Genomic DNA, 22148 nt, shown 5'->3' with positions numbered 1-22148 from the left:
TCTAAACAGTGGCAATGTCAGATGTGTGAATAAAATGTGTCACAGATTTTGGACTTTCAGGTAACGAGTTGACATGATCCGTTCTTGTACCACAGGTAACACTCACCAAGTGGGCACAGGCTGACCGGTGGAGGATCACGTGACCTCGTCCAACAGAGCAGGCACCGTAAGCGGTTCAGTCACCATTGTGACCGGCCAGGACCTGCAGGTTGTGCCTCACAAACAGGAGGTCCTGGAGCAGAACGCAGGTTCCCGCATTCAGACTGACGGCTACCTGACAAAAAGGTAAGAGACGGAGGAGGAGGAGATCCAGTGACACACACTCACACCTGCTACTATATACTCACTTTTGGCTCTGGTGATATCATGTATCTTACACACACACACACACGCACACACACGACTGCACTGCATGCTTCCAATGTCTCGCTAGAGGAGATTCTGTTTACATCTTTTCTTCATCTCATGTGACAAAACTGAAGTTTGTTGCTTTTTAGATCAGAAATGTTACTTGTTGTTGATGTTGTTATGCTGTTGTTATGTGGGTTTTACTGTTGGGATTTTAGAGTTAGAAGTCTGAGAAGAGCCTGCTGTTACAGCTACATCATTTGGCCTTTGTCTGTCAGCTGCCCAGCATGCAGCACACCCAGAGGCTGGATCAGAGGCTCCGCGTGCTAAGGGACGAGGTCAGGACCATGGTGAGTGAACAGCTTCTGTCGGCTTTAATATCCAAACTCTAGAACATTTTCCCAAGCTTGTGGGTTTTAAAAGCTGCTCCTAACGATTGGAGCTGACATCTAACAGATGTACTGCAGATATACAGGCGAGTTTGAGAGGTATATGAAGAAATGGACTGATAATAAAAGGAAAGGTCTGTGCAGACCAAGAACATTATATGTTTTTCAAGTCCAAAGAGTAATTGATTTATTCCCAAAAATGTCTCTGTATGAAGTAGTTTTGAAGACGTCTCTGGTTCCTGTGTTGCATTATTTGAGTATACACATCAATTACTATTTAAGCAGCGGGGTTCTTAGTATTTTTTTTATAAAACTATTTGTTTTATATCATATCATCTAAACCTTTATTATTTGGCCTTAAAAACTGCAAAGGCGCAACAGATGTGCAACCTTGTCAACAATTAAACCACATTTAATGTTTTCAACAGATTACATTACTTTTCAATGATAAACTTTGCTTGCTTAAATGTGGCACTTTGTTCGATACAAATGTGAGTAGTGGTTAGCACACTCGCCTCACACTGAGAGAGTAGAAAACCTGGCTGGACTAGAGTAGGTTTTCGTGTGGATGGGCTGTGAGGCCCTTAAAATAAGCTCTGAGTCATTGTGTGCAGAAGAATGATGCCTTGATACTGACACACCGGCATCCCTCTGTCTCCAGACTCAGGAGGAGCAGCAAGGGGAGCGGGTGTGGAGGGAGAAACTGCAGCGCTGCCAGAGACAACTGAAGGCCAAAGAGGAGGAGATGAGTCGTCAGTCGCAGTATTTTGAGAACTTTAAAGTGCAGCTCCAACACAAGCTGAGCGTGGCCCGGGACAGAGAGCAGACCCTGCAGAACCGCATTTACACTCTGGAGAAGCAGCTGCTGGAGATGACTGTGAATGCCGTCACTGGCATGGCAACCATGAGAGCAGTCAGAATTACTGCTGGGACTGTCACACACTTGGAGGAACAACACAGGCTGTCTTCCATGAGAGGAGAGGGTGAAGGGGAAGAGGAGAAAAAGGAGGAGAGGAGGCTGCAGTGGCAGTCAAACGTGGCGACTGAGAGAGAAGAAAGGAAAGAGGATGATGAAGGAAAGATGGAAAATGATGTAGGAGGACAAAACAATGATGCAAAACTTCCCTCAAACGAGGCCAGACTGCAGAGCTTCATCATCAGCCTGCAGGAAGATCTAAAGGTGCTACTGGAGAGAGAGGAGGACAGGGTGACTGAGCAGAGGGGCTTAATGGAGCAGCTCCAGGAGGCCCAGGAGAACAGCCACTTCCTGGGCTGCAGGGTGGAGGACATGAAGGCAGAAGTGCAGCAGCTGAAACTTTCTGAAAGCTCCCTGATGGAGGAGGTTGATGAGCTGAAAGAGGAGAACCACAGACTGCAGCAGACCCTCAGGGAGGCAGCAAACCAAACACCAAACCAGTCTTTCTCAATCCCTGAGTCCTCATGTCCAGGTTCTGGGACCAGCTCAGCGGGCATCAAGCCTAAACTCCCTCTCACACTCGCCACTGGGATGGGACCGTCTTTGACGGGGAGCTCCGGAGAGGTATGTGAAGACTGAGTTATACAAAAATGTTAATGATACTTTTTCAAAAAGAGGCATTGACTTTATTACTACATTTTAATTTGAATCGATTCATTTAATTTTTTTTTATTGCTCAGTTTCTCACAGTTGCTCACAAAAAATAATTCAATATAAATTCTCTTTACTTCATTATCAACTTCTATGAAAAACGTTTGCTGTCTTGAGTTTTGTGAACTGTAGTTGTTCCTTTGAGAATATAAATGACATAATAATGCATCTCCAGTTGGAAACAGTGAATCACAAATGCTGTAGTTAAACACGAGGGTTATTTTTCCTTTCATGGGAGGCAGGACCCAGGAGTCATCATTAAACCAGTTACCTCCGACTCAAACCAGCAACTTTACACAATGCAGGATGTTTTGTTTACCCATTACAGACAGAAAGATAATTTTCACTCCAGATCATAACATGTTCTAATATGGTATAATAAATATTTTAGTTTCTGTGCAAGCTATTCCTTATTCTGTGTCTGCCCAAAATCATGTCAGGAAGAGAAAAATACGTAGAAACAACTTGTGATTTCATCATTATGTGTACTGACGGAAAATGTGTTTGAACATGTTTCTCAAATGTGGGTTGCTGCCGGTGCAGGGAGGTTTACCCTCCGGCACTTTGAGAACGCTGGAGCTCTTTTTCATTACTGCATTCTGTAACCATTTCTCCCACTGTAATTATAGGAACATTTTGCATCTTGATGCAAAGATAAAACCTAATCCTGCTGGAATCTTTGTGTGGTTTCAGCCATCCTCAGAGGAAGGAACAGTTCCAGCTGTTCACCACCAGGCCGCAGCAGAGAGCACACACAGGCCAGCAGACTCTCTCTCTCCATCACCCAAATCAAAAACCCCATCTGAAAATGAGCCTCTCAAACACTTTCTCTGCTTTGGCTCGGATTCCAACCCCAACTTCAAGCCACCAGCGTTCACTACAGAGTCATTAGACGAGCTAAAACTCGGGGACTGGTGCTCTAAAGGGATTTTTAATGTGGAGGAATGCCCAAGTGAGGAATCTGATGCCCTGAGGGCAGCGTATAGGAGCTTGGGGTTCGGGGAAGATCTTCAAAAGCTTCAGCAGCAACGCGACCACCTCCAGGCTGCCCTGCAGCACATGCAGGAACAGCTGCAGAGGATGAGCGAGGAGAACACTCAGCTGAAATTACAACTCAGGAAACTGGTAGAGGAGCAGCGCTCGATGTCAGAGGAAGGCTCTTCAGGAGGAAAGGTACGTCTCAGGTCTGTTTTTGACAGTGAACTGTTTCACATCCAAGAAGTCATTAATCAATTTCTCTCTGTTCAGATATGCAGAAGTTCTCCTGATCATGGAGATCTTCCATCCTCTTCAACCGAAGACGAAGTAACTCATGCCCTCCCCCAGGAAGATCTCATCCAGGCCCTGAATAGGGAAAATCGGGCGTTGGCTGATCGGATCCAGGAGCTGTTCGTTCACATTAAGCTCAGAGAGGAGGAGACCGTGACGGAGCAAGCACAGCTGAAAGAGAGTATCTCAAGGCGAGAGGACGATGTTGTCAGGCTGGAGAAGGAGAACCAGGAGCAAGCATGTTTGATCTCAGAACTTACAAAGAAGACTGAAGATGATCTCAATACTATTATGGAGCTGCAGCAAAAGTTGTTGGAGAGTGAAGAGCAGAGGCAGGAACTCAATGATAATCATCCAGAATGTAGCAACGCTCTGTGGTTAAGTGATCATAATTCTGTAATATCAGGAAGTTTTCCCCTAAACAACAAAGACGAATGCGCAGATGTCCTCAAAGGAGAAGAAGCACAGTTGATAGTCAATCAGGAGATTGACCTTTTGACTGCGGATTCAGCATCTGATTGCCTAAAAAGTAGTCACAGCGACTCATTATGGAGCAACTCACAGAAAACTCTGCATGTCAGTGTACTGACGGATGAGATGGTCCAGCTAACCACATCGATCCAGAGCCTCAAAACAGAGCAAAAAGTCCTGACTGACAATATAAATGCCCTCAAAGAGCAGCAACAAGACGTGAGTCTGTCAGTCCACCAGCAGACAGAAGAGAAAAAGCAGCTGACACGGGCAGTCTGGGGGCTGAAGGAGGAGAAAGACTGCGTCTCTCAATCTTTGGCTTGTCTCAAGCAAGAGAAGGAGCAGCTCAATCGGACGGTCTGTGGATTAAAAGACAAGAAAGACCAATTTGATAGGTCCATGAGTGGTGTAAAACAGGAGAAAGAGTGTCTAACACAGTCCATTTTGGTTATTGAAAAGGATAAAGAGGCAATAACAGAGTCTCTCTCCAGAGTAAAAGCAGAGAGGGATCAAATCATGCAGTCACTGCAAAGTTTACAGGCCGAAAGTGATGAGTTGTGCCAGGCAGTGATTAATTTAAAAGAGGAGAGAGATAAACTAACCAATTCCCTCCTGTGTCTCAAAGAACAGAGAGACCAGGAACAATTATCTGATACTCTCAAAGAAAACCCGGCTGAGCTGATAAAGTCAGTCAAACCTCTCAAAGAGGAAAAAGAAAGCACCGTTTGTTTGAAACAAAACAGAAAACAGATAATGTTAGTAATCCAGGGCCCAAAGGAGGAAGGAAGCAGTTTACAAGCCGAAGACATCCAAACACCAACAGAAGCGAGCACTGAGAGGCAGAATCTGCTGAATGCAGACAGCGCTAATGTGACAAAGAAGATCCAAAGTCATGCTGGAAATGACGCTGCACAACGATGTCAAACTAACCACACAGGAAGCCTTACAGAGGTAGGAGGTCATTCTACCACTGGATTTATGCTGTAAATCCTCTCAGTGCTGTAGTTTACTATCTGTGTGCCGTTTTGATCTGTAACAGGAAGAACGTGACCTGATGGAGGAAATTGAAGCCTTGGGGGCAAAATTAAAGAGGTCGCAAGAGGAGCTGGACAAGAGTCGTGTTGAGGTGAGATGGAATGAAATTACTCAATCTGAGGAAAATGATATACATAACGTCCATCCATCTGTCTTTTATACCTCTTTTACCAGAGTTAGGGTGTTAAGATTCTGAACATGTCACAAGATAGGGAATAGTTATATTTGATCATACGTTCACTTCTCATTTATTTGTACCACAACTTTTATCATGTATTTAAACCGCCTAAATGTACTCCAGACAGATGGAAGCTCCTGGGATCATTTATCTTTACCAACATTTTTTGCTTTCATTTCAGAACCCTCATTACTTTTTTCATCATCACTTTATGTTTTCGGTGCCACAGTCCATCGCTGATAGCTTTGCCAATTTATTTTTGTCTGCATTTCCAGACAGAGAGATTGTGCAGTGAGCTGTGTCACTCAGACATCAGGAGGGAAGAGGCGGAGAGAAAAGCAGGTCAGGCGGCTGAAAAGCTGACGAGGCTGTCAGACGTCACCAGTCAACTGGAGGAGATCAACAAGGAAAATGACAACCTCACAACCCAGGTATTTAACTCTGCAATCAACACTGTGTAATCCTCTCAGTCTGTGTTTAGATGAATATACATTGAAGAATAAAACTTTGATAAAGGGTCAAAAGAAATATAATAAAGAAAATATTTGAAGTTTCACATATTGCTGAGTTGAAATCTGTTGTATTGTTTTCTCTGTGCTTCTGATTTTCACATAAAGTCTTTTTACACATATTCAGTTGTTTTACATGCAGTGACTTTATTTTAACACAATTCACATTTATTAATAAACAGAATGCAATAAGCAATAACTTAGCTTCATTTTACTTGGTGATGCACTTGGTTTGTTAAGCTGTCGTGTGGTTTATTTATGACGCCTGTCAAATGTTCAAGTTCACCAGCAACACACTCAGACAGCATCACACATCCATCTCCATCTTTAAGGGTCCAATGCCCAAGCTTTGGTTTTCTTAAAACTGATTCACCTTTGGTCCTGGAATAAATGCATGTTCCAGTTTCGTCCCATCTCTACACGACAGACCTCCAGAGCTCAACAAACTTGGTCAAAAAATGTTTTTACAGCTCTTCATTGTTCAAAGCTGCATGTGTGAGGGTTCACTCTTGAAGTTGTTTCTGTTTGTATGCCCTGCCTATGCAGTTTCACAGAATGTCATTAGTGGCTGTTTTCATGCCAGATATTTCATGTCTCTTAGTGGTGTAGTGGTTAGCCCTTTCCTCACATGAAGTAGCCGCCTTCAAAAATGAACTGTGGACAGTGGACAGTACAAACAATGACAGGACTGTGTCTTCTCAAAGTCTGGGTCAGTACGACTTGACCTCTTCTCTGCAGGAGGGAAACCCGAGAAGCTCAAAGAGGCTGTTGCACCTGTCTGTCAGTCCTAAATGTGTGTGTGTGTGTGTGTGTGTGTGTGTGTGTGTGTGTGTGTGTGTGTGTGTGTGTGTGTGTGTGTGTGTGTGTGTGTGTGTGTGTGTGTGTGTGTGTGTGTGTGTGTGTGTGTGTGTGTGTGTGTGTGTGTGTGTGTGTGTGTGTGTGTGTGTGTGTGTGTGTGTGTGTGTGTGTGTGTGTGCGCGCGCATGCTCCCATGTGTTTCAGGTGAGGCAGTTACAGATCAAAGTGACGAACCTGCTCAGGGAGAAGTCTGACATTCTGTCACTCAAGTCTCAAACCGAGGAGCAATACAGTATCCTCACAGCTCAACTCAAAGCTAAGGTACAAATGACAAACGCCATTCTTTCTGAGAAATATCGTCAAGCTGACAAAGTTTGATCGTAAATTTCTGACATTGCTCTCTCATACATGATATATTATATATAGAAACCCCAGATTACGCTTCATCTCTTGTGATGTGTGTCTTTGAAAAACCCTGCAGACCGTCGCTCTGGAGGAGTTGAACTCGGAGTATATAGTGCTGAAAAGAGGACAGGGCAACAGGGATGAACTGAGTGCTGCTCTTGTTTCGCTCAGGACACGATACAATGACATCAGAGCCAAGGTGGGTCACCTGTCAGGTGTGGTTTTACACTTGGATCACATTTATGAACTGTCATCTTTATTTATATTGCTGTCATTATTTTACTTTGTGTATAGTATGACGTCCTGCTGAAAAGGAAAAGCCAGACTGATCTGGACATAGCGCCCTTAAAGGTGAGAAAACAGAGTAATACCTTTTTACTTCACAGTGACTCGTGTGTTTCCGACTGATGCATCGGCCGCTCTGTGCTCTAACGAGTGTTTGTCCAATCACAGGCCAAGCTGTCTTGCCTGGTGATGAAGTGTCAGGAGAGGAACAGCTTGTTAGCTCAGGTGATGAAGATCATGCACAGAAGAGGCTTCGTGGACTCAAGTCTCACACAGCAGGTTGAGATGCTGCTCAAGGACGCCGCCCTGCAGGACTATACCTCAGCTTTCACCCCCGTGGACGTCATCAAGAAACAGGATCACTGGACTGGATTAAAACCAGAATTCATTTCAATGATTCAAGATTATAGCAGGGGATTCACACCAGACCCAGCACCCCGGATTGTGCTTAGCAAGCAGCAACAAAACTGGGTCGCACCTGAAGCTGGAACACAGTGCTGTGGAGGTGAAACACACACTTCTGCTGGAGTTACATCAAACCCTCCAACAAACCTACAAGTCTGCATTCATGAAGTTGCAGCAGCAGGAAAGAAAATCACCAACTCACCTGTGAAGGAGCCTGCTAGTGTGCCAGAGTCATCGCCTGCTGTGCCACTGAAGCAGAGTCTGGTGACCGTCCAGGTAAGACATCATAAACAAAACCTTTTTCAAATGCATCTTAAAGCCTTGAAATGCTGGTTGGGCTTGTGGAACAAAAAAAAAAACAAAACAAAGCAAAAAAACAATTCATCAAATACATTTTTTTGCTTCATGTTTCCAGTGACATATTAATAACATGTTTATTGAGAACTGCGAGTGTTGAAGAAGCACTTCCTGTGCCATCTTTAACAGCACATCTTCAAAATATACTCTTTAGTTTGACATATTTGTTATTATTATTAATGATTATTTAATTTGTCATTTTGGCATGGGATCTCATTTAACCTGTCTCAGACAAACAAACGGACAACATTTAGTTTCAACAATTAACAGTTTCTGTGCGATGAAGTAACACTGATACCATAAAATAGAGCTAAAAGCCAGAACAACCTTCCAGGGACTTTTAAAGTGCTCCCGACGATTGTTAGAAATATTTCAGTGGAAACTAGACAACTTCAGAGCCTGTTGTGAAGTGTTCCAAGTTAATGGGTCTGAGGGAAATGTGCCTTTTTGCTTCTTGCTCCGTATGTATGAACTGAAAGCTGTAAAAATAGGCCGGGACTGCAGACTGTGACTGCACTGACATTGTGACATTTCAGAGATGCATGAGAGTAGGTTATATTCAGGAAAGTTGACAATTCAGCACAGTATGTTTAAAAATTCATTTGTCCATTCATCTTCAAAACTGCTTTATGAAAAGTTCAGAGTTGCTGCGCATTGGACCAAGTCACAGCTACAGGCAGGAGCAGAGAGCAGCCTTCAGTTTGACCATAATGCTAATAATGAGCTGCACGAACTGAAAATGCATCGACAATAATTCTGTCTGCTTTTTAATTCCACAGCAGTCATCTCATTTCGTCAGCGGACCTGAGGAAGCTGGACTTCATCACATGGATGGAACAGAGAAACCCTCCTCGGATCGAAGCACTTTGATCGGATCCTCGCTGAGTCGTGCCTCTCCCTCCTCCAGCGCACACCTCAGTCCCAGCAGGCGGCTCAGTAGTCCCGAGAAGATCCTCCACTTACATGAGCAGCTGCAGAAGACGCTGATGAGCAGCTATCAGGTACACAGGGAATTTTGAAAGCTAAAGTGCTGTGCTTCATTCTGAATTACATGATGTTCTGTGTTTTGATGATCGTTTCTACTGAAACTACAATAAATAACTGTCTTTATCTCAAGGATCAAGAAACCAGAGGGAGACAACAACAGTCCAAGAGGGGCCTACCACGCTCTGCTTCGGAAAACCTGAATGCTTCCTCTCACACAAAGAAGCAGAACCTGAGTTTCGATGTTAAACAGACCGCCTCTCTCCCAGCCACCGCCGCTTCCACACAAGCGAAGCCCCCTCCAGCAGAAACAGCTCAACCTGCCGCCACAAATAAGTCAGCAACACTCTTCAATGCAGTGATATCTCGGTCAGCCGGTGCAACATTCCGCCCTGGCATGTTTACTAACCTTCCCTGTAAAGGGCAAACATCTAAAACAACATCCACTCCTTCAAGCTCCTCTCCTGTCACTGCGGCGCCGAGGGAAGATAAACCCATTTCAAGGAATGGCGTTGTCACCGCAAGTCCCGAAACACCTGACGCTCTCCGTCCAGCTTCTGCAGATCAGAATCAGAGAACCACTGCCAGCGACGGTAAAAGTGGGAAACCAGAAATAACTGCCTCGAACTCAACTGCCCCAGAGATTACGGTGTCAGACACGGCCTCCGGAATCAGTGGCACTGCCCTTGGATTTGACTTCCATGAACTTGCTGCATTCTGCACTCGCTCTGCTTCTTCCTCTCCGGAGAAAACCAAGAAGTCTGCCAGAGAAAGGATCAAGGCCGACAAACCCAAACCAGGTATGCTGCCTTTATTGAAATTTCAGTGAGAAAACATTTCTCTTTGATGAAATGGTAACTTCTGCCTTTTTGTTTTGACAATAAAACACCATCTGTAGCGTTGTTCATCATGTTGCAGAATATGAGGTTTTTTTTGTTTTTTTTTTCCTGCTGCACTCTGCTGTAATGTGATTACATTGTGCCCGGATGGGTGCCGTTTAGATCTGTCTTGTGTATTAGGGGAAAAACTACGGCACATTTTCTTTCTCTCAGTGCGGTGTTGTGTTTTAATGTCAAAACAACACACGTCAGTGAACTTTTAATAAATCACTGAGGTTTCTAAATTACTGGAATAAAAAGTAAGATTTTTTTTCACAAAAACAGAAACCAAATAAAGGCATGATGTGTTGGACCATTTAAAAAGAATATGTATTTATATTTCCCTCCAGAGGCTCCAGCTGCGGTTGGCTTCGTTGAGGTCATTAAAACAGTGGGTCAGAGCAGCCTCCTGATTGGCTGGGAGAGACCACCGCTCGACGAGCTGTTCTGCAGTAACGGCACTTTTGTCTATGGATACAGGGTAAACAAATATCAACTGGAATTTCTAAACATCTTCTTTGTTTTCAATGTATTAGAGGAAATACTGTTGTTCATATCCTGTTTCCTCTCAGGTGTTTGTCGACGGGGATTTCCACAAATCAGTCATGAGCTCAGCCTGCACGAAGGTATCAGACACCCCGAGCTGAATCCTCTCACTGGAAAAGATCAACCAACAGAGTACGTGTGCGACACCTTTCCCTCTTTTCAGTGCGTTCTGGAGAATGTTGACCTGAGCGTCCCGCACCACATCAGCGTCCAGACTCTGGGATCCAACGGTTTGGCTTCAGACAGCGTCCACACCGCGTACAGGACATCAGCCCGATCAGCCCAGCTCTGAGCCTCAGTCTCCTCGGTAGTAAAACACCCAGGTGAGCAGGCGGGGGCAGGAGTCTTGTTACTTTTTCCCCTTCACGTGTGCCTGGCACTGTGTTGAGCATGTTGACTGTCTCTTTCACGTGAACAGTGACGTGCGTCCAGAAGACTTCTCAGTGAAAGACCGTCCCGGCAAAGGATCAGCTTCCGATGGTGAGTCAGCGTCTTTACATCTGTCTGTTTCTGAGCTGCACCGACTTCACTACAGACACTCAACTTCAGTTAAATATAAAGGTGCCTCACAAAGGTCATGTTACATTTTTTTTATCCCATAATTGAATTCAAACAACAATGTCCACATATTTCAGATTCATTACACATAAACTGAAATGATTCAAGCCTTTTTTGTTTAATTCTTCGTCATTTTAGCTGATTGATCATGTAAATCTAAGAATAATGCAGTTTCTTTACATAATACCATTTTCACAAGAACAGATGCTTTTACTAATTATTTAACTAGATGTCATAGTGATTACAAATAAAAAAAAAAATGAAACTGGTGTTTCTCCTTTCGCTCTCTCTGATAGTTTTTTCAATCATGAAATTGAGACACATCTGGTCAGGTTAGCTTTTTATTCATCTTCTTATATTTTAGGATTTCAACAAAAATACATCCTGATTGAATTTTATGTTTTTATACTTTTTGAGTAGTTCTTCTCGTATAAGCTGATTTTTACTAGCTGACATTCTTTTATTGTGTTAAATAGTTACTGCGTTTAAACGGATGCATTTTGTTCCCTAATGTCTTAAAAAGGTGTGTGTGCGTGTGTGCGCGTATGTGTGTGAGAGACACTTTTTTCACTGTGTAAAAAACTTTGTGTTGCATTTTGACGGAAACCTCCCTGACAACTATAGAGTGATAAGTGGAAAAAAAAATGACCTAGCAATTAACCTTTAAATGATAATGAACGTATATTTATCATAACACATGACTTTTTTCAGTTTGTACGTGAAACAAATTCCAGTTGTTACTGTAAAAGCCTTTTACTGAAAAGTTTAATCTAAAATGTCTATATATTTGTCATGTTTGGTTGAGTTTTGTACGTATATAATCACCAGTTTCCAGTAATGTTGGAAACCACACGACATGTATTTGATTGAATGGGGTCATATCTACTTTTACTTAATTTCTTTTCATTGAAAAACTACATGAACATCATATCAGAGTGTGAAAGAATGAAACCAGTGAAGGAAACCTCCTTCATGATGTGTATCATCAGTTCTGCAAAGTGATTATTTCCACTAAAACTCTGAGAATAATTTTCATCTTCATAAAGTCTGATCCTTTCCAGTATCGATCTGCTTACTTTTTCCTGTCCTGTGTGTGTGTCGTGTGTGTTATGTGTGCGTCTGTCCGTCTGTGCACAGCCATCTGTAGCCGCTGCCCCCCCTGCGGGACCGTCCTGACCTCCACCTCCACTCCGAAAGCGTCACACTGCTGGACGACGGCGCCATGTGAGGCTCAGGTTAACCCATCAGAAATTAAAAAACAAAAAGCTATCTCGTCGTCATTACCAGCCTGTAACGTGCAGTAACCTGTGGCCAGCTGCTAAACCTCCAAATGATTCACTGAAGATGTCAAAAAACAAAACAAAAAAAAAAAAACCCAGACTGTGACTGAAACAAGCTGATGGTCTGGATGGACTCTGTTTCAGCGCCGAACCCGATGGACCTCTTAGTCAGATTGCCAATACAAGTGATTTCCAGAGTTGCTGCCAATCAGACGCGTCCTGAGACTTTTCTGAGAGGAAACATTTCTGAGGTGAAGTTGAGTCGCGTTGTGAAAAGCTGCAGATGACACCAAGACACCGTTTACTGGAGTGATGTCTGCATCATGTTTACACACCGAGAGATCACGTGTCATCTCACTTCATCAGAGAGCTCCACTGATGCCTCTCCGGACTTGTGACAAGCCTGTAAAAGCCCCCCGGCCTCCTTTTTTTTTTTTTCTAACAGCAACAAATACCGTCCACAGGTCATAGTACTTGATTTTTACACATGAAGCCAAATATGTGAGAAGATGAATCACTCCAAAGACTTTTCTGTCTCCTTCTCCGCGCAGGTCTGTGACGTGTCTTCAAACACAGAAGCCAGATGTTGGTTAAGTTCAAAAGTTTGCACACAGCTATTAATATCAATATCTAAAGGATAGAATGAAAAAAGAAATTAAAATATTTTTTTGAAAAGAATATTATCACTATATGCCAATATACCACACACTGTCTTTGTTTTTAACACCAATAGAGCTCATTTTTGCACGCTATATTGTTTTTCTATTCTCTATTTGTTAAAAACACGTAATTTCTTCTTTTCCTACCTACTCACTGTATGTACGGGTGTGGAGTGATCATGGTGCAGCAGAGTATTTTTCTATCTGTAATTGATAATATTGATTTCCCATTGCGACTGTACAGAGATTAAATGTTTCTATGATATTATCTGTCAAACCAGCTCCTGTCTTTCTCTCTGTCTTTCTCTCAAAACACAAAACTGTGATATTTTATACATGCAAGCTGCTGAAATGCTGTGTGTTGGTGATTTGTAGTTTCTTGGAAAAATGGAAATGTTTAGTGTGCCCTTGCTGCTGAAGGAAAGTCAAACTATTTAATACTTTTTATAGCAACGTTGTACTATAAAAACAATTTATTTCCTCAGGACAATAACAATTTCACTGATCACGCTGAGTCTGAGCCAAGCTCTTAACTGTTTTACATTTTAGATCAGGGGTGTCAAATGTATGGTGCTGGCGGCAAAGTCGGCCTGCCGAGATGTCCACTCCAAGAAACAAAGAAGACACGACTCGTTTTTCAAGATAAGTTTCTGCTGCTTCTGGTGTGTCAGAACTGAAGAGTGAGGCCACGAGCGAGACAACAAACCGCAGCAATGTCAGCAATGCTGCAGTGAGGACGAAGCATGAGAGCTTGTCTGTGAGGGAACCGTGCAAGATACAGAATTATAAAGTCAAAGAAGCAACAGGTGTTTTCCAACATCAGTCTGGAGAGAAGGTGTAGCTTAAAGCACACTGGTGAAGCACCGCTCACACATACAGAATGGTTGTGTTTTTCTGATCTGAGTTTGCAAAAAGAGGAGATTTATGTTTATGAATCTTAATTAATTCCGCTAACAGACATATTTTCAGGGTGGGCTCCCTGATAAATTTACGTGTTGAATCATCTGTGCATTTGACAAAATGACCATGCTGACAGTGCAAAGCATTATGGGCTTTGTTCACTGACATGATCAGATGATCTTAATGCTCATAAACTCATAATACGTCAGTAAGGTCACTTTATGGGACAATTTGATCCCTCTATCATCACTTTCCGGTTGCTCGTTTTGCAAACAAATATTTAAATAATTATGACATTTTTCAGGATCTAGATGTATTTCTGTGCATTAAACACTGATGGGATGTTTTGATTTTTCATTGTTGATGTTTTGTTCAGCTTTCCTCATACAGCTCCGGCCTCATTGTGATGAAACTGAGATGAATCATCTGGCCAGAATACGTTGATGGGAAATCCCCTCCAAATGAACACTAGATGGCAGCCAGCAAGGCCAAAGCCCCTTTTTTAACCACTCTGTATGTTTACATCTGACAGCTGCTCTCGCCAGAGATTAACTGGAGTGGATGATGCTGATGCGCTAAAGCAGTCCAAAACATCTTAGCCACTGCTTCACCATTCAATACAAATCAGGCACAACACCAAAAAAACTGTAGTGAAAAAAAAAGAGGAGAAGCATCAGCAGCAGGGAGGAGCTGAATATTACCTGCTGTGCTCTGCAGTCTGCACCTTCGGGAACTCATTGCTCATGCTCAGCAGAAAGAGCACAGGTGGAGGAGGGGACTGAGCTGTGGGGTGGTGGAGGTCTGAGGCGAGCTAATCGGCTCATAAACTGTGTGAAAACACAAAGCAAGGTTTCAGTCTTTTTTTAAACTTATGCAAAGATAAATACTCCCCACATCTAAAGACCGGGATTCATAGGATTCATGTTGGTGTAATGGTTTCCCCTTCATCCTCCACGGGGTTGTCTTTTGTGTGTGATATTTGAACAAATCACAGCTTTGTACAATGTAGAATAAACACATTTAGTTCTGATGTGTCAAAAAGGATTAGACAACTCATCCTTTATCCATTATTTGTTGGATTGCATATTTGCTTGGTGATTTCAGCTCCGCCAACGTTATTAGTCTCAAACTTCTTATTAAACGTGGTCCGCTGAAATGCTGCACGGCACCTTGAAAGGAGGCTTGGGAAAAACAACAACCCTGCAGCGTCAATGTCTTTTATGCACCTCGCCGCTAAATCAGAAGCTGTGCTGAGCCCACAGGACTCCACTCTCCCTCTCGAGGGACACTTGCCTTTATTAACAATATGTGCTCCAACATGCACGACGCAAAGGCCTCCGGTACTGTAGCGTGAGCTTAACGTCTTGTTTACATGAGTTAATGACCCCTGGGTTAATTAATTTTCCACGCTGGATGTTAATGATGCATAGCTCAGCTCTTGACTATTCCATGCAGGCCATCATGGGTGTTGGAGAGAGATGGAGGAAAACCAGGAGCTCCGGATCAATGTGTGCCTGTGCACGGTTTGTCAGAGGTTGGTCAATAACGGCGACAGACGCACTTTGGGCTTCTCGCAAGAATATTTAGGATTTAGGTGGTGGAGCTTAAAGACACTTCTGGAGCTTCCTGCAGGAGTTGGTGTGCACGTCTAGCGCTGTGCATGTGTCTGTGCAATGATGCAGACCGACAGTTGTCATCAGCAGGGAGGCTTGAGGGGCTTCGCTGGAAAAAGAGCGGCAGATGAGAAGGAGGAGAGGAGAGGAGGGATGGAGGGTCGGGGCTGTAATTTCACCCAGAGGGGACGATGTCACTCCACCACTTGCCACTGACACTCTGAGCATCGGCGGCCTGAGCCGGGTGGCACTTTGAAGTCGACTTCCAAGACCCTCCAGGGCAACGCTTGCCACTCACACCCGGAGATGAGCTCTAAATGTGGGTCCATCCTTCTGCTGTGTCCGGGCAGATGGGGCTCCCTGCTGGAAGGTTGCTGTGTTTTGTGGCGTTGTCATGCAACAATAATGCTGTGGTGATATTCTTGCCGCTGGTTATATTTGTGGCCACGGGCACGTGTTCTGTCAGTGCAGGGAATCGTATTATGCACACACACACTTGTATGGAGTGAAACTGGCATCACACAAAAAAAAAAATTAAAACTGGCAAGTGGCAGTTGTTTTTGTTTGTTCCTCTGCGCAGGGCATTTAGCATCCCGCCTCTCTTTAGGCATGGGTTGTGAGGCGTTCTTTATTCTCACCCTTTCAGTGTCTGTTGTTGTGGCCCTATCAGTCCATCTCAGGCTGTTATATTTAGAGGCAGAGCAGTATCAGAGCTTACAGCTGGCCGCCTCTGATTCAATTCTGACAGATCTACGGCGTTCAAAGCAATCTCCCCTCTTTTTGTCTCGCTCATTTTTCTGCCCATCTCCACCTCCCCTTCTGTCTCTTTCTCTCTCATCTCCCTCACTGTCCTCCCGTTTCCTTTCTTCTTCATCTCCCCTTCTTCTTTCTTCTCCTTCTTTTAGGTTTTATTCATTTGCATACATGTGTCTTTGCAGTTCCGTTTTCTCCCTTTTTCTTTTTTTCTTGTGTTCTTCGTGAACTATAATCTCTCTATTTCCTTTCAGTCTCTATTCCTTTCACACCTCTTAGCAGCACCTCATAGGCTATTTCTTTTTTCTTCCATGTTTCCTCACATTTTGATTTTCTTTCTTTTTTTTTTTTTTTTTTTTTTTACCAAGTTTGTCCATTTCTTCATTCATTCTGAAATGCTTCTTGCTGTTATGAACCATGAAACTCAATCTTCTCCAGCCACTTTTGTTTTCCTCCTCTCCTCTCTGGTTTCCTGTCTATTTTCTCCCCATCTTTATCATTTCCAGTGCCGATCAGGCAGGCACTGCGTCCCACCAGGCAGAGAAAACTAGAGCTTCGCCGCTTTGAGCAAACCCATGTTGAAGCAAACATCAAACAACGCAACTTCTAATTTGGGAAGATACAAGCAATTAGCTGCTATTACATCCTTGAATCTGTGTGCTAAGGCAGGCCTAATCTCATTAATCATGAACAATGGGGGCGGTAATAGAGAAGCATGTTTATGCAAATTCCCCCGCAAAGTAATCTCCTTCATTCCAAACAGCCAAGACAGTGGTGGTGCCTGAGCAAACGATCTCTCCTCTTCTTTAAGCATTTGACTTGCTTCTGTTTTCTTCCCTCCTTTCTTGTGTTTCTCTCTCTTCTTGCTGAACTCACTTTGTGGAGCGTACGTTCAGCTGCTTTCAGAGAGTGTAAACCAGAACGTTCAGAGCCTGTATTGATCCCCATCCCTGCAGAACCTTTCAGTTTGACAGCAAATAACCCTGAGACCGTATGGGACATTGAGCTTTACACCCCAACACCTCCCTCCTCCACCTCCTGGCAAACTCCCCAGCTCGTTCTCCCTTCTCCTCCATCTATTCTCTCCATTTCTGCTGTTTTTATGTCTTGCATTTGCATTTTTATTGTTTCATTGCTTCCCCCCTCCCCAGCCCCATAGTGACTGTTTTCATCTATTTCTTCATTTCTCCTCCTCGTAACTTTGCCCTTATTGCTGTTTTTTTTTTCTCCCAGCGTTTTTGCATCCTAACCATTGGTCCAGTAACCATACATGATTCAATACTAAATATAGCGCAGAAGGACATTATAAGATTATCTTCGTACATCCTATTTCTCATTTGTTCTCTCTCATGAGTTTGTCTTTTTTTCTTTTCGTCTGTTTTAGTCTCACATCTCTCTTGAGTTATGTGCCAGTTTCAGACGATGATGACGGTGCAGTGTAAAGCCTTGTCAGGACAAATCAGCGGCCTGATGAAGGTCAAAAGCACAAAATCCAACAGCTGCATTAAACCGATTGAGGTGTAAAGCAGATGGTATTAATATGCAGGTCGTCGCAATTAATGAGGTAAAATATCTGAAGGAAAAAGACGCAGTAATGATAAGAAAAGCGTACAATAATCTCGATTAAAATTCTCAAGTGCAACTTAGACTAACATCGTTCTTTTAGAAAATGAGTGTGAATTTCAGTTGAGTTCAATTATATTAGAACAGCTGCTAATTTCTTCTTCAGAAACTGAAATTGTGCATACATGAAACATCTATGAGAATAGGATACACTGTGTTGTTTTCCATTAGGCTATTCTTGACCAAGTGTAACTGACTATCTCTGAAAAATCTCAGATTAAGTATATTTTCTGATTATGTATGTTTTTAGTTTATCTAATAACACTTCTGCAAATTACGTTTTGTATTGAGGACTTGCCACTGAAAAATTATTCATTAATTCTTTCAACTGAAGACTACATGTATAATTGTCTTTTCTTTTGTGCCTGTGGCCATTGACTCTCATTAAAATTTGATCATCTTTTTCTTTTTATCATTGTATTTATGAAGAACTCCGGTTACATGCACATGTTATGTGTTAAAGTAGGCTGATGTGAATTGTTTCCCCTGGGGCGGTTATTTCTTTTTAATTAAAATAAAAGATACAAAGAAACTGAAAGACTACCATAAAAATCATGTGTACACACCAATAAGTATCAGATGCAGAAGCAGAAAAAGATTTCACTGTGCAGAAATGATGGGAAAAGTGTACAGAAGAAGGTCACTTGTAATATTTTATGCTTTAAAATGATAAAATATGATGTGAGCAGTCACTAAAGATATATCTCAAACAGTCAAACACGCATAACAGCTGCATGTTTTGATGAAGGAGGTTGACTACACTGAAAGATAAACACTCATATCTCATATAACACTCACCACGAGCACCAAGTGTGTTCATGTGCTGTGTGAGTGCTGTGGGAGGGGTTAAAGGAGGAGTGTGTACAGTAAATGTGAGTGTGTGTATGTGTGTGTGCGTGTTTGTCGACAGAGAAAAACAGAGGGAGCACAGTGTGTTTGCTGTACTGCATTGTGGGGAGCTGTCCATTGTCACTGGTGCTGAAAGTGGATTACTGCTTCGCCACTTAAAACGGGGTCGAATTTAATAAGCGGCGGGGAAGAAAAAGAAAAGAAGAAAAGGGAGGAGAGAGAGAAAAATCCCCAACAAGAGTTCATGAGATACCTTCATTACTCCAGTCCCAAAAGTCTGACTGCAGATTGGAAGGAAGTTTTTGAGAAACTTGGGTTGGTAAGTGTATCTCTAACAAGCTGTAGCTGTTTCACTTTGACACTGAATTTACTTCTTTAACACCTTTTACAATCTGTCTCGCTTTCCCTCCCCTTTCCTTTTCATCCTCACTCTCCCCACATGCACACATCTCACTCTCTAATTTGGACACATTCAGAGGTGGGATGCAGAACGAGGAGGAGGAGGAGGAGGATGAGGGGGAGGAGGATGTGTGGGGGGAGGGAAAACGGGGAGAACAGAGGGAGATCACCACTTCTTTTTTTTTCTCCCTCCAGCTTTGCAGGACGAAAGGCGGCACAGTGAGAAGAGCTCGGATTCATAAACTGCACCACAAGAAGTTGTATTGATTGCCACTTTGACGAGCGACGGTGCTGCTGCTGCCGGTGCTGACCTGGACCTGGAAGCCCCTGTCCTGCTCTGGCCCTGCTCAGCCTGCTGTGTCCCGGGTCACTGTCAGGATGGCGGGATGTGCCAAACGCTGCAAACAGGGACTCATCAAGTTCGCCATGTCCGTGCACAAACTGGTCACCGGGACTCTCATCAAAGGTACGTGCTTCAGTGTGAGATTTGTTTTGTGCGTTCATGTGAGTGAAGTCTTTACATTGCAGGCATAAATAGCACTTCAGAGTGGTTCACTGTGCTCTCTGTGTAAAGAGGAACAGTCTTGCAGGCAAGTTCACAAATTTATGTTTCAGTGCCACTAAAGCAGAAGTCAAAGTTCACTCCACTTCATCTTTCGTCTCCTGCTCCTGCAACTCTTTTCTTCACTCTCCTCCGTCTCTACTTTTGTCTGCTGTTGACCTCGTTCTGCTCGGTGTATGCTCTCTGGGGAGACGGGAGAAGGAGACAGAGATGAAGGCGGTAAGCAGCTAATAGAGAGGAAAGATAAAGTTGATGTAGAGCGCCGAATGTGTCTGAGTGAGCTGCCATGATGAATGTGAGTAATAAAACGTGTTTGTGTGGCAGGGAGGCAGAGCAGCTGTGCTCAGGCTGATGCTGAGAGAAGGATGGGCTGTTTTACTCTGGCGATCCCTTTTTTTCTTTTTCATTTTTGAATCTCTGAAGGTCCAATTTTTTTTTTTTTTTGGGTTAAAATCCCCATCTTTTGTTCACAACATTCAAGAGACACTCTGTAGGTCTTTTTCTGGTGATTTTACTGTTGCAACACATCAAGAGGTACATACAAAAGCCTTCAGAAGCCATATGTAGTGCAGCATCAGCCTGGAGGTACACACACACACACACACACACACTTACAGTATAATACTCCATGAACCAATTGACATTTTGTCTTGAGGGATAGGAAACGTCAAAGAAGTCACTCACTCACTCATATACAGTAACAACACAAAGATGAACTCAAATGCACACACACACATACACACACACACACACATGCTTTTGGAGGGCTTGAGCATTCAGCCACGGTGGGTAGAATTGCCCTCAAGGTCTCACACACTCATAACGTCATGAAGGAGCTGCCGCTGAGGTTTGGTTGCATAACAAATGAGTCTTTAGCAGAACAACTCATACAGTCTGTGGGGAGGAAGCAGCAGTAAACAGCAACGTAAAGCCTCACTTTGTCACAAATCATAAAAAACAAAGTCTGGCTGATGAGCTTTCATGAACAAACACATCCACACACTGTATGTACGTGTGTGAAAAATTACCCATGACATGCAACACTATCGAAACGCCCACACACACAGGCAACTTGGAAATGAGCTGCATTGCCAAGAGACATTTACTCTCACACACACACACACACACACACACACACACACACACACACACACACACTTCACAGAGCTTCATCTGATCAGACACTGGTCATAAAGCCCCACACACACACACATACACACAAATACCAGCCGCTTAAAGAGCCATTACACTTTGCAGTTTTATGGATTGTATTTACTGCCTATTCCCACTCAGTGTTTGACGTTGTCTTAATTGGGTATGAGGAGAAGCTGACCGTGTCCCCGTTTTTTTACAGTCGATAAACATCAGAGGGAGAAATACTAATTGTGCTTAGTCCCAGCTTTTAATAACTAATGATAATAACACATATTATCTTTTTTTTTTTTTTTTTTTAACGCTCACTGTTTACTGAGGGTTGGGGTCCCATGAAAATCAATTTCAGACTGCCTGCATCAGAAACTGGATAGTTGTTATGAAGCCATCTGGCATAAATGGACTGAGAGTGTAACAGTGATAATGCAGTTTCATTTGGTTTTATGCTTCTCTAATGATACTTAATTGCATCTAATTTCATGATATTTTGTTTTTCTAAATATAATTTTCCATTAGGCTTCGGAAGGTCAGATGACAGAACTGTTTCATAATAAAAGTGTCTACAGAAGTGAGGAAAGTGAGGAAAGCTTTTGTGATCTATTCTAAGCATGGCACTTATTATTCACTGCATTGCACTTTAAATTGAAGGGAAGGTACAAAAGACGGTAAATACAATGAAAGACAGCTTATAATTCTCCCTGTAGAATGTAAAACATTGTTGCTGAACCTAAAGTCTGAAAGAAACATCACAACCTCCTCATGCTGCTTTCTATAAATCAGTGGTTATTTTCTGTTGCTGCTTCTAGTCTGCGGTGCTTTAAAATACCCAAACCTATTACATCCTTTCAGAATTCTTGCACGGTCAATTACAAGCAAGCATAATCAATCAATGAATGCCTTTTTTAGGACATTGATCCAAACATCCATCTCTGCATCCACTCCTGGCTTTTCGCACTCACTGCCCGAACAATTAATAATATTCTCCACTCATATACAGAAATCTGTTGGCTGGAGGTTGAGATGCTTTGCTAAACTCTTCACTGAGTTAGACTTATTGTCTGATGACCTTTACCAGTCAGCATTTTAGGACAGTTTGAGATTCACGGTAATAAACAACATGATGAACAGCTGTGCTCCTCTTTCATCACCAGCCTCAGTATCTATATGAGGAGGGTCAAATATACTGGTTTGTGTTTCCTGGGAGCTGGAGGGAAACGTGGATGCTGATTTTCTCAGTGGATTTAGCTTTAGAAGACTGTAAGAGCAGCATTGACCTCTGCTGGCAGATCCAAGAAAATACAAGCGGTCTTGAAAAC

General features: G+C 43.0%; 1 protein-coding gene across 1 annotated transcript; it reads left to right on the top strand.

The window, feature by feature from the left end:
• Positions 1-564: 564 nt before the first annotated feature.
• On the top strand, positions 565-13247 carry LOC115405010 (golgin subfamily B member 1-like). Its single transcript, XM_030114402.1, has 17 exons — positions 565-698; positions 1399-2277; positions 3058-3537; positions 3613-5055; positions 5144-5230; positions 5593-5748; positions 6829-6945; positions 7106-7228; positions 7324-7380; positions 7483-7995; positions 8856-9077; positions 9194-9860; positions 10289-10419; positions 10511-10564; positions 10648-10807; positions 10903-10964; positions 12180-13247. The coding sequence occupies exons 1-15, from the start codon at positions 636-638 to the stop codon at positions 10774-10776; spliced, it is 5121 nt and encodes a 1706-aa protein (XP_029970262.1). The 5' UTR covers positions 565-635; the 3' UTR covers positions 10777-10807; positions 10903-10964; positions 12180-13247.
• Positions 13248-22148: the final 8901 nt, after the last annotated feature.

Source organism: Salarias fasciatus, chromosome 2 (genome assembly GCF_902148845.1).
Source record: "Salarias fasciatus chromosome 2, fSalaFa1.1, whole genome shotgun sequence".
Classification (NCBI taxonomy): Eukaryota; Metazoa; Chordata; class Actinopteri; order Blenniiformes; family Blenniidae; genus Salarias; species Salarias fasciatus.
The sequence above is the reverse complement of the archived record's forward strand: the minus strand, read 5'-3'. Positions and strand labels throughout refer to the sequence as shown.

Bases quoted from the DNA above. Each gene is read 5' to 3' on its own strand.
- LOC115405010 (XM_030114402.1), top strand. From the start codon at position 636: ATGCAGCACACCCAGAGGCTGGATCAGAGGCTCCGCGTGCTAAGGGAC. The intron at 699-1,398 runs GTGAGTGAACAG...CTCTGTCTCCAG, and splicing joins GGGACGAGGTCAGGACCATG to ACTCAGGAGGAGCAGCAAGG. The intron at 2,278-3,057 runs GTATGTGAAGAC...GTGTGGTTTCAG, and splicing joins TGACGGGGAGCTCCGGAGAG to CCATCCTCAGAGGAAGGAAC.